Here is a 13,568-nt window from a genome sequence, read left to right as displayed (position 1 = left end):
ACACTATAAAAAAACCCCCAATAACTATCTTTAAATGCCCCCCAAATTGAAACCCACTTCATTACCAACATTATAAAATAAAGAAACATTTTCATTCACTTCCAAGTCTTCATTTGCAAATAAGCTTTCTTATCTCAATCCCTTTCCTCCTTTCTATTTCTCCTTATATAATTTTCAGGCTTCTCTGCAATCTCTGTTCATTCCTGGACACTTTCAGTTTGTAACTGCAAACCTGAATCTATGGTCCTGTGCTGTCACCATCTAGCCAAAAGAAATAGGCAGAAGCCATACTCCTTAAAAACCAGAACAGGTTTTATGTTGAATTATAAAATTCTCCTAGTATATCTCAGAAGATTTCTGGTAAAAAAAAGAATAATTAAAAAACTGCAAACAGTTGAAACTTTTACAGGTGCATGTATGAAATGCTGGAAGGTTGCCCATTTTGTCTGAGATCCTAAAAAATACCTGACACAAGCAACAGGACTAGCCTACTTTGCCATTCTACCTGTTGCTGTATACCCTTGAAGAAGCAACTTGCTTAAAATACTTGAAGAATCTACTATTTAAAAACAAAAACTTGTTTGGGAAGCACATTCCTCAGTCACATCTATCCAGCTTCAATTACAGAGCACTAGATATATGTGCACACACAGTATTTGGAGCAATTTGGAAAAAACAGATTGCTTACAAGGAAAAAAAAGTGTTCTACCATTTCTCCAAATCCCCTCTTTTATTACATCTTTGTGCACATAGCAATGAGTTAAAAGTTTAGCACTGTTGAACTTTTAAAGTTACACAGTACCTTTTTCTCTGGAATCAGTAAGAAGATCATCTGTAGAACATGGACTTTCTTCACTGCCTTCGTTAGAGATGGTAAGAAATGAGGTTGGAGATACTGACTGCGAGCGGCTGCTGTTGTTACTACTCCTGTCTGCTCCACCAGGCGTTTGAGTATCAATGCTGCGAGTACTACTACTACGCTGAACCAATGGAGGTGGTGCACGGTGCCCATCTGGAATATCTTGAGGCTGTTAAAAATAAAAGGTATCAAATGGATGCTCTTGTCTGGTCAGCAATTTCTTTAAATCCAGTAATGCTGAGGTTCTTTTCCAGTTTCACAAAACTGTTTGAAGTAGAAAATTTTATTCATTACACAAGACTCCAAGAGAAAATAAAGTCGGTTTCAGAAACTAAGGACAACAGTTTTCAATATTTCACATAGCCACAGTGATTCCACAACCTCTCTGGGCAACTTGCTCCAGTTCTGAGCACCCTCACACATTGCGGGGGGGAAGGGGGCGGGGGGAAGTGTTTTTCTTGTGTTCAGATTGAATTTAATGGATTTAATTTATGCCCACTGCCTCTTGCCCTGTTATTGGGCACTACTGAGAAGAGTCCAGCTCCCTCCTCTTCATTCCTGCACAACAGATATTTATACACATTGATAACTTTCCCCTGAGCTTTCTCTTCTCAAGGCTGAACAGTTCCAGCTCTCTCAGCCTCTCCTCACATGAAAGATGTTCCAGTCCCTTAATCATCTTCATGCCCTGTATTTCTGATACTTTATTACTAAATTTACCTCTAAAAATACCTAAAAATAAAATTAAAGTTAAAAATGGGCAAGTTATGCTTCAACTGGGATGGGGACAGTTCAGCATGGGCAAAGAGAAGAAAAAGTTACTACAAAAACTTTCAAAACAGACCTTTTGTCTTTTCTCTTATTTTACTGAGATTTCTTATTTTATTAGAAAACTAATTACGCCACAGTAATCACAGAGGAAAAGGTTCAGATTCAAGCTTTAACTCTCTCCTCCTTTTTGATTTCCAAGACACTTTTCAACTACCTTTATTAAAGAAAGCATAATTAATTCCAGACAAATTTTATGACTTAAAAACCTTGAAAGTAAAACCAAAATAATTACAGAAAGCAATCATGGTGGCAGATACATACAACAAGCTGCTCCTCTTTGTCTCCCGTCTCCTTAATTATTATCTCAATCTCCTGATTCAGACCTTCTACACTGTTTCGGAATCGTGATCCTGTTGATTTGGTAATAGGTATCACAGGAACAAGAGCACTCTTTGGGATGGGAGCCTGAAGAACCAGAGACAGTGAGAAAGCAATGTAGATTTACTTATAAAACACAGTCACTATTTCTACTCAGAAGTGAACCTTTAAACAGAATACATCTACACCTCAATATTGAGGATTTACATGAAACTATAGCAATTGCGTTAAAATGGATGCCTTACATGAAGACAGACATCCTGAATTTTGTTTCAAATCTAATTTCTAGCAGGAAAAGCTTTCAACAATCTAGTCTCAAGACTTCCCTTGATATGGTTTGCCTCCAGCTTGACACTGCTTTACAAGTGAAAATTTAACAGTAAACATTTAAACCTAAGTACTTTTGAAGCCTTTAAAATATATTCACATTCTGAAGTGAGCTGTACCACAATTTCACTTCCTTCACTGTTGGATTTACCACATGTAATTTCAATAAAATTGTGTTTTAATGGAAGTCTGCTGTCACCTACAGTAAAATGGCACATGCAGAAGGAAAATTATTCCACAAATGCAAGATTGCACTACGCTAGAAATGAAGACCAACATAGTAACTATATTAAAAATAAAAGGTTGACAAAACAATTTAGGAAGACTTCCACAGAAAGAATAAAATCCCAAACACAAACGTTAATACATAGTTGCTTCAGAAGGAAGATTAACATTTTAAAAATCCAGTGTTTCAAAGTACACATGAAAATTCCATTCTCAGAAAACACTTTACTGAAGTCTTCCAAAGCCCCTTTTGGTACACCACAACTTCTCAAGATCTCCCATCCTCTCCATTAGTATCCTCCCCATTAAAAAAAAACATGCTACCAGAACATCTGAAGATTCTGCCCTAAACTTCAACACAGACTCCTGGTGATTATGCAGGGCACTACTACATATAATGGAATGCTTCCTGCAAACATTTAGTTCAACTCAAAGAACAGCATGACACTTAAAGCCACAGCAAAATTCTTGTGTAAAATTTCTAGACTCTATGGCCTAGTGTGCTGTGTTGAGAACATCTCCTCTACTGAATGAAGGACAGTAGCATTCTCACCTGGCCTTCAAAGTGGTTTGTTCATGGGTTTGGGGTTTTTTTTCCCCTCTAAGTAACGAGACTGTGCATAGACTGACACCAGAGCATTGCAACTTTGCGTGCAAATTCTCAAAAACCAAGAAAAATTTGTCTGGCAGAAAAAATACCTTAGAGAAATTAGTGTAAACAAGAGAATTCTAAGTGCAGATCATAATACAGACATATTGTCACAATCACAAATCTCTAAGGCAGCAAAGCTTACATGTTATATTGGTTTTGCTTTACTGAAACATTAGGATAGCTATAAAAAAAAAAAAAAAAAAAAAAGACTTGCACAAGGACTACAAAAGCTTCTGTTCAGGAAATGCTTGTGACTCTGTTTATGTCAACAAAAACTAAACATTCTCACAATGGCCAAACTTGGAAAGGCTTTCAAAAGCCTTGCCTGAAGATGAAAAAGAGAAAACAGAAACCACTGGAGAAGAGTGCAAAAAAGTCTGAGAAAGCAACCCTGCTAATTCAGTTCCAAACAAGGCCTTGGATCAACAATCCAGTAAACTAATACAGGTCAATATCCAGTCACAATACAGGTATATCAGCACAAGTTTAGGCACTAATAAAGGCTGTTTATGCACCCAGTTTTTAAATATACACATTCTTAGGACAAACTAAACTTGTTATAAAGTAGGAAGCAGAATGCAAGTATGCTTGTCTACGATTTCAGCAGCCATTAGCAAAACATGGGAATTCTCCATCTTTTAAATATGATTGCCTACCACAGAAATTCTTAGAATCATAGTACTATTTGAAGAGCTCAAAGTAGAAAAGCACAAGTTGCTCCAATAGAGTTCACTATGGTTCAATACAGCATGTTTCAATTCCAAGAGAAATAATATTCTGCACGTGACTGACAATGACTTGTTAACCTGGAGTGCTGGAGGCTGGAAAGGGAAGGAGGTACCATTACAGGGGTGGAACAACCAGTCTCAAAACAAGAAACTTGATATTAGAAATACTGCCTTCACAGAGGTCTGCATGGAGCTGGCCCCTGACACACAGGAATAGGTAACCAACCTTTACAACTCATCTGCGTATTTGGGAAGGCACAAAATGAAGCAAGGTGCCAAACACAAGATAATAACTACAGTGCTCACCTAATAACACACTGATGGGGAGTTTTGGTGTGGGACAGTTAGAATCCTGAAACTTACAGGTATGGCTTAAACTCATGAGATACGAAATACGGGTGATGACAAATCTAAATTGTTCACAAGCATTTGAGAAAAATGCTCTAAGCTATTCCAATTTTTAAACAAGCAACAGAAATTTATATAGAATCCAAGATCATCTGATGCTTCCAGATATTAACATCAAACCATCTCAAGGTTGAATGCATCATGGTAATTCCACTCTAAAAATGGAATGTTCTACCTATGCATGGTGGTAAGAGTGACGCAAAAAACCGAACACTGCAAACTGCATGCAGTTGGTCTCGGTATTAGTGGTTGCTTAGGATCAATCAATTGGTACGACATTAAGAACACGTGCTTCCCAGGAAAATGAAAGGAGGGGACTTGATGGTTCATAGCGTCAAGTAGCAGCATAATATCAGCCAAGTGCACTGAGGAAAAAAGATTATTTTGAAAGACCTAATCCATTTATTCTTCCATCTGGCTTCAGCTCTGACCTCAGTTCTATTTTATCCATTACATTAACACCGAGAATAAAGGAAAATCCCATTGGTTTGACTCCTGTTCACAGATTTAGTACCGTGCAATTAATTCAAAATCCAACATTCTCAGAAGCATCCTGAGATCACCTGCGAAGGCTATGACCTTTTTGCAAACCCCTTTTCCTGTAGAGGCAGAATAGAACATTTCTGGCATCATGAAAAAACAAACAAAAACCATACAATTGCTCTGGAAAAAAGATGTAGTCAGCAGCAAGGACTTGATCAAGTTCCTCACCAACTATTTCCTGATTCTGAGTAGAGGGACAGGAATAGCTAACAAGGTTATTCTATAGAGATTGTGTGGATTTCTTTCTTAAGAAAAAACACAAACAAACCCCCCAAAAACCCGGAACAACCACAGAAGAAAGAAGCACAACTAAGCAATCAGTTGGAAGCTTAGGTGGCAAGAACCGCTGTAAAAATTTTAATAAAACTCAAGAACTGTGGCAAAGCTTAAGTGTTTATTAGTAGGGAAGAAAAGAGGAAATAAATCCACTGGAATTGCTTCTCTTAGTTTTACCTAGAAAAGCAAGCCATTTCCAAAACTTTAAACAGAGTTTACCTGGTCTCTGTGAAGGTACTATCGAGGCAATTTCCTAACACATTTTCTTGGCCTTGTCTGGAATCCAGTTCCTTGAGCTCAGAAATCTTTGTATGACCCTCTAGAGTCAACAACTGCAAGTTTTCTTTAAGTTGGGAATGTAAAAAAATTTCTAAATATTCTCATCACTAACTGCAACTGTTTCCACACAGTCCTTCCCACAAATCCTGAAGGAACTGAGCTGCTGCCAGAAATTCTAGTTTAGCAGTTCCCTAGAAAGGAATGAGAAAGCCTAGGAGCTTTGCCCTTGATGCCTACAGTTACAGATTTTCACTCTGGCTTAGAAAGCCTCTAAGTGCCATTAAGCTAAACTCTTCACTTACTCTTTTTGAAGCCTTCTGTAACTTCCCCCCATTGCAAGTAGCTCGACACAGCTGGCACAAAATTTATAAAGAAAAACAATGTTTTGTTTTGTAACACAATGTTGGAAAAGATGCTTTCCCTCAGTTTATATTTTATAGTTTGTTTCACAAGCCCAAAACCTAATTATCTGTTGTGCAATATTTTATTCACGTACTCTAAAATTTGGCAGAATGCAAAAGAGCTCCATACAAGAAGCAAAGTTTCATGAGCATAATAATAAATTAATTATGATGAAAAAAAGTTATATACGTAATTTGGAGGTGGGTGGGTGGGGTATTTTTCAGAGTAGTAGCATCACTGTTCACTTTCAAAATTAAAAGCCACTAAGATTATCTATGTTAAAATGACAATAGCTTAGCATTGTTTGTAGAATACAAAGCCAAACCTGTTAGGCTGCATGTAGTTCTCCAGTATACTGAAGGGTCTACACCAAAAGTTCCTCAGTACACTTCTTTTTGGTTGAAATGCCTCAGTTGCCCACAAGTACAGAACAAATCTTCAAACAAGTTCTACAGGTTTGGATTAAATACCTGCATCAAGTATTTTGACCTGTCGCCCCCCCCCCCCTTTTTTTTTTTAAATGTGTCTCACCAATTTTCATAAACTTTCTCAAAAAACTGGTAGAAAGGGATTGGGTCATTTATTTGTCTGTCGTCTTTCATCATTTTGGACTGTTCTGACTTGAGCTACAACAGTCACTAAGATTAGCAGCATGCTACGCTGCACCCATACTTCAGTAAAGCAGATCAAAATGTAGGAATTTTTACTAGAGAGCCTGTTTCAAATTCAAACTGTTCTGCTGTACAGAAGAGGAGGAGGAAACAGTTTCTGTTCTGAGATTTAAAGAGTTTGAAGAAGTAATTCCTAAATTGTTATGTCAAAAAACGCAATTCTAAAAAAAATCCTAAATACAATACTTCTAGTAGCACAGAATTTAAACTAGTAACAAACCGAATTCAAGAGGCACTTAGGTCCTGAAAATTCATGACTCCTAATTAAATGAACTACAGCAGGGACAAGTTCGGGTCTGAGACAAAAGATGCTACTGATTTTTATACAAAGTAGGAGTTAAGAGGAACAGTGCAGGAGAAATTCAAAACATTGTTCTACTTTCTTATTTCTAGTCTTGAAGTGTAACAGATTCACTCAGACACCTGACTTCTATCTACGAAAGAACCTGGCTGCTCAGGACTGTATGTATGGTTCTCCGTTCTATTTTTTATTTCATGGAATCATAGAATGGTTTGGGTTGGAAGGGACCTTAAAGATCACCTAGTTCCAACCCCCCTGCCATGGACAGGGACACCTTCCACTAGACCAGGTTGCTCAAAGCCCCATCCAACCTGGCCTTGAACACTGCCAGGGATGGGGCATCCACAACCTCTCTGGGCAACCTGTTCCAGTGCCTCACCACCCTCATGGTGAAGAATTTCTTCCTAGTATCTATTCTATATCTACCCTCTTTCAGTTTAAAGCCATTATCCCCTTGTCCTATCACTACATGTCCTTGTAAAAAGTCCCTCTCCATCTTTCTTGTAGGCCCTTTTTAGGTACTGGAAGGCTGCTATAAGGTCTCCCTGGAGCCTTCTCTTCTCTTTCTCATCCTTTATCAGCATGTCTAAGTACCTGTAGAGCAAGACACATGCTGAAGTTGCAACAACTTCCCTCCTTGGCCTAAATTATTTCTGGAAGGATGGAACAACAGAAAGGAAACAGTTTTCATTAACTGGTATCAAAGTATGAAATTTATTAGAACAACACTAACTGCATTTCAGGAGTAACTGGGAATACAATTAGATCTGCAGAGCAGCTTCACATCTGAAGTACCTTCTCAATTCACAACACTGACAGTTCCACAGTTCCTTTCAACTACATTGACTTGCAAGGCAATCATGAGGAATTCGTTCTTTTTGTAACTATTACTAAAACATATGTGCGTATATCATGAATATACATTCATGAGATATCAGTGGGGAGGGGACGAGGGGGAAGAGATTTTCCTATTGTTTTTCTTAAAGTTACTCAAGCAAAACAGACTTGAAAAAGGATCTGAATGTCTAAAAGCCTGTAATTTTTTTCCACCTGCTATCAATTGAGCTAAAACTATTACCTCTCTGTGAACCTGACCTCATTAACAGTCTTGAGATAAAACTAAAACTGCACACAGAACATGTGGTGGCCTAACCATCACAATTTTTGAAGTGATTATTACTTAAAGTCTCAAGGCATGATAAATGACAGGGAAAAAAATAATCTTACAACAGCTGAATGAAGCCATCAAGAGTATAAACACTTTTAACAGAGTACATAAAAATCCCATTGAATAGCCTTTTGTCAGGTAAGCTCTCTAAATCAGTTCATCATAGGATTAGACAAGTGCTATTGTCAAGACACAAAACATGATCAGCAAAAACTATGATTTTATTTGGGTGTATCATTTTACCACCAGTTTGTTCCATGCCATATTCTACATGCAAATTAATAACTGTTATAGCAATGTGTAATGAAAAAAAAAAAATCTATAGCTTTAGATTAAGCTTCTCTGTCATCCTTTTGTAGAGTCTGCAGAATGCACTTTAAGAGTTTTGCTTTAAGGAAGGATCTAACTATCTGAAATTCTTTGAAACTGGGAGTTCAAAGCCAACCCAGCCAAGTAACAAAAAGATCTGGAACCACATACACTCGAAGTCAAAGCAAACGGATCTATTTCATAGAATTCACTTATAGCTACAACATATTTAGCAGTACATATTTCTAAGTTCCCTTTTAGGCAAACCACAACCTTGAAAGGAGTTAAAAATAGTATTAGCTACACAGTATGTCCAAAAGGGCACAGCCTTACCTGACTGTGGTTAATGGCTGCATGGTTACCGTGAAATGGAGACTGCCTTTCTTTATCACGATGATGCCTACTGCTGTGTTTGCTTCTCTGCAATTGCTGACGCAATTTTGCAATCTAATAAAGGAAAAATTCACGTATTTCACCAGATACATTCAGGTACACACACAGTTTCATCAATTTATTCCATCACTTAGTTAAAATTCTTTATTACCACAACGTTCATAACTATTGCCAGCACTAAATTAGACTCAAATTCTTGCAAACCTGACATGTTAGCTACTAGTTCCACTGAAGCCCAGAAGATTCTCTGGAAGTTTAATGAAAGAACTTGAAATACATGGAAATTTTAAAGTAGTTTGGTCACTGCTTTATTTCCTCCTTTCATGAAGAGTGTCACCTGCATTTGACACTTTCTTTCCCACACATTCAGATTAAAAATTTTAATAGTCCTGCATTATTATATGAAATCAACAAACGAACAGCTCTTTCTTATTTTTTACCAAGCATGATTTGTATAATAAAACAAAGCAGTACAATAGTCATGCCCTCCTGAAAGCTCATGGCAACAGTGCATACCACTAAATAAAAAATTTAACCCAAAGGTATCTCAATTAATAGTATTTCTGACCTCCTTGAGTTGATCATTGCTGCCCCATGATGCTGAACGTTTGTGTGAGCTTCTCTTCTTTTCTAAATATTCTTCAGCCCAGGCACTTTCTGTCTGCAGCAAGAAGATTACAGGATTAATTAAAAAAAGTTAACTCCTGCTTTCTGGCAGAATATTTTGAGACAAATTAGAAGAGAGAACAGTGTTAAGATTTGCTAGATTCAGAACTGTGAGTGAAAAGCAGTCACTGACTAGAAGCCCTTCTGACAAGTAAAGTATGAAAAAGTGGAGTGAAACTATGTAATTAAAAAAAACAAACACCACCACACAAAAAAACAACTTTCAGACCTACTCTAATACAGTAATGTGCTAGTTTCCCTTCCAAGTTATTGAGCATAAGGCAGTATTAACAGCCAGATGTACCACAAGCTGCTATAGAGATCTAAAGAACCAGTACAACAGTGCTGAATTTGGGGGAGATGGTATATTTTATTTCCTGCACAGATGCTGACCTTGTTATTTCTGACACATTAGCTAGGGTAGCTTGGTGTAAACATTGTGAAAGCCTGCGCCAGTACAGCTTCAAAATCATGTTCTTGCTCAGAAGAGTGAGAAGAAGGAAGGTAAGGCATGTAAGCACCACTACAGCTATGGCAAAGCAGGAAATTAACTTATTAATGCCTCAAAGGGCTTCAGGCTCATAGTTGTCTCAGGCCAGGCAGAAAGCAACACAGATAATACTAAGCTCGTTTCACTAAACCAACGAAGTCATTAACATTTAATAAAGAAACTTGCAAACATACTGCAGTGAAAAAGTTCTGAGAAATTCAAAGTATCATTAAGACAAACTGTATTTATTTAAGGTAACAAAATGCACAGGCAAGCCTGTGATAATACTGCATGCTTTATGGACAGTTTGTATTCCCACCTAGCCATGCCCAGAACAGCCTTCAAAAGCAGTGAACTGTAAAGGCTCTAAGAAGACAGATAATAACATCTATCAGAATCTCTGTGCAGTCATAAGAAATATACCTAATGAAGCAGAGGGAATGAGTTCTGGAAGCGGCTTACACACTGAAAGGGACCATGAATTCCTTTTAAATTCACTGTTGCCATAGTGCAGTTCTTAGCATACGGCAGTGATGTAGCTAACTCACCCTTAGGAGTCATTGATACCTCACTTTGTCCTACAGACGGGAACTTTGCCTCAAAGCCTTCACATCTACAGTGTGCAACAGTTGTTCTTACATTTGAGACTAACAGGTTGCAAGCAACAAGCTGACCTTACTTACCCCATCTGTACTCGGAACACAGAAACTCACAAGGCCTTCAATGATGTGGTATTAATCCCCGTTTTGCAGGGAAAATGGAGGTGTAACTCCGAACATACAGGTTGCAACTTCCATTGGCTTCAGTCACAGATACAAGTTTCGTACAAATGAAACCTCCACTATCAGTAGTTTTTTCATCTTCATCATTCCATATCAAAAACTAACTAGGACAAATCTGAATAATTACGTTAGTAGGGTTGCTTTGAAATTCCTATTTCATAGCAAAATTAGAATCCACTAGAATCTATTTTTCCAGAAAAGCCCTCACTTATCTTCATCATAAAACAGAATAATAGATAAACCCCATTCCCAAGTACCAATCTTTGTCTAATCAATTCTCAAATGTCAATCTGTAGTCTCATCCTATCCTCTAGCTCTTGGAACAATAAGTTTTAGCCACTAATTCTAACTTCCCAACTCAGCACAACCATTACACTTGCCTACAGGAACCTAATTAACACTCTAATCAGTCTTTGCATTTAATTTATATTCAAGACTTTAACTTAAGATTCAAGACTTATTTCATAAATTAGTATCTGATTTATTTTAAAGGATTAAAGGTTGCTTTGATGCTCATCCTCAAAACAAATAGTTAGAAACCATTTAAGAGCAAGGGTAGGTATAAGACATTAAATTATAGAAAACCTCCAAGACAGAAATGTAATACTGTTTTAGCAAGTCTCCTACTTATTCCCCATATTTTGTTTATAATACTTATTTTCAAGAAACACAGACCCAATAACCAATAAACAAAGAGGGATTTCTATTTCTCTAGGTTCCTAAAGTACTACTACTTGCTTATTAGTTGTTACCATTCACAACATCCTTCTGGGTGTTCTAGAAGTACAAAGAGAAATGAGTTTAAGGCTAAATTTATCACAGATAGTAGAACACTTAAAAAAAGTCTTAGAGGCAAAAACTTTGCAGTTGAAATGAATTATTCTTTAAGAATTAAAAAATACAAAGCAATTGTCTCATTTTAGCTTGTATTTTGACATAGCTGTATTTCAAACAACCACAGGCAAAGCCAAACAGGTTTGATTCAAAGGGAAAAAGACACAAGATTACAAACACCTGTTTTAGCAGCACTTAAAACAATATCTGCATGTATGAATTCTAGCCAGACCCTAGAACACTCAATACTACACTTATTCATCATCCAACAAATATTCTGCATGTACATAATTCAGTCTGGTTTTATAGACAGACTTCATCAAAATAATCAGTCAACACAGGAGTCTGACACATAGACAGTCTCTGCGTGACCTGGGATCTCCTACACAGTTCTCAGCTATGACCTATGGGCATCTCTATAAAGGCCTGCAAGTCAAAGTGTGTCACTAATTGCTCTCTTCCCAATCTGCTTCCTGAATGACTCTACTCCCTATGCCATAAACCCAAAGAATCAAGATACACTGCTTACCTAGCATGAAAATCTTTTTCATCTTAACAGGCTCAATTCCTATTCCCTAAACTTTTGAAATCTGAACACATCCATTTCACATCAGACTTTGTGAAATCCGAAATTACACACTGGAGCCAGAATATCTTGTAAGTGAAACTTCATCCAAACACCGTGTGTTCAGAAATGCTAAACAACACAAATGGAGAGCCTATACTATCTTGGGAAACTAACTATTGTAAATCACATTTTAAACTTGTCCCTAGCTCAAATGGTTGCTCTCAAGCACACCAGAAAGATGAAAAACAGTGTTGTCTCATCAGTGTCATATCAACACAAGCTTTGGACATACAGATGTATGTCTGTATCCCAAAATTTTCTACTGGTTTGATAAATTTTAAATTACGAAGCGCAAACAGATCATTCCATTTCCCTCAGCAGTATACTAACATCAATCACCACTAAATATACTCATTCTGCAGAAATATCCAATACCCTTTACAGTCTTCCCATTAATCTTGACAAATATATTTCCCGTTATATATGTAAGCCCCTCTACTACAGCAGCTAAATGTGTCAGAATTGGAAGAAAAAGACAAAAGAAAAATGTAAGCCAAAAAAGATGGTATCTAATCTAACTGGAAAATACAGAGATTTGAAAAGCCCAACCATGACTCAGGTTAAACCGAAACTAAGCTGAAAGAGATCAACTGAATATAGCAAATACTTTGGCAGTAGTATAGAAATATAATTATTTTGAAAAAAGTATTATCCTAAGAAATCAAATATGAAAACAAATAGCTAAGACACTGGTTTAGTTCTGCCCTTTAACAATGCCTTTTAATACCTAAACATGAACAGCAATTCCTTCTGTATCATACGCCTGCCTTCCTCCTCCTCTTCTTACTATGATTTGCTTACCTTTTTCACCCCATCTTCTAACCATTTTTCCAATTCATTTTCCTACACAGAGAACTTCTTCCTCAGCTCTCCTATCTTCACCAGTTTCTATTTCCACCTTATCCATATGGGCATATTCACCTACAAAACACCTTACTGTTCTACTGATCTTCTCTTTGAATTGTGGTCCTTTCTTCAAAATGTTGTGGGTCTTGAGAAGGCCATACAGTAACAATCAACACTGCAGGCATCCATCTGCTCAACATCCTACACATTTGAGTAGACAGCACACAAACCTACACGGCCACATTTTTGTTATTGTTACCAAACCTAAGGCAAGCTCAAACTCAAGTAAGTCTCACATGCTGTCAGTTTCTTTTCCAACTGCATTTTGCTTATGTTCTTTGGAATAGGTGGAGATCTGCTGTTGAAACCATGCTCTAGGAATAGGGATTTAAAATCTGGTATGTTTGGCTCTTTCTTTCACTCTACAAGTTAGAGAAATCCACGGCTAAACTGCATCTACAGAAGGAGAAATGAAACACTGGGATATTTTATGGAAAAATCCATCTTTAATCACTTCTGCACACAGTAGGATACCATGTAACAACAGCTCCCTTTAAGGGGAATGATAAAACAATTGTCATGATAAGCGTGTAACTCTTGTAACACCAGTTTCATTCAACTGTTGGTTCTGT

General features: G+C 37.2%; 1 protein-coding gene across 1 annotated transcript in view; it reads right to left on the bottom strand.

Annotated features, from left to right (window-relative positions):
* The window catches only part of FAM117B (family with sequence similarity 117 member B), a 31,475-nt gene that overhangs the window by 8,499 nt on the left and 9,408 nt on the right, over positions 1–13,568 (bottom strand). The window contains exons 3-6 of the mRNA XM_075028170.1: positions 9,259–9,351; positions 8,631–8,744; positions 1,952–2,095; positions 803–1,028 (exon numbers count right to left, since the gene is read on the bottom strand). Coding sequence (XP_074884271.1) covers positions 803–1,028; positions 1,952–2,095; positions 8,631–8,744; positions 9,259–9,351 — 577 coding nt within the window. The remainder of the gene's footprint in view (positions 1–802; positions 1,029–1,951; positions 2,096–8,630; positions 8,745–9,258; positions 9,352–13,568) is intronic.

Source organism: Buteo buteo, chromosome 5, assembly GCF_964188355.1.
Source record: "Buteo buteo chromosome 5, bButBut1.hap1.1, whole genome shotgun sequence".
In the NCBI taxonomy this organism is placed as follows: Eukaryota; Metazoa; Chordata; class Aves; order Accipitriformes; family Accipitridae; genus Buteo; species Buteo buteo.
Note: the sequence above shows the minus strand (reverse complement) of the source record. Positions and strands in the feature narration are given on the sequence as shown.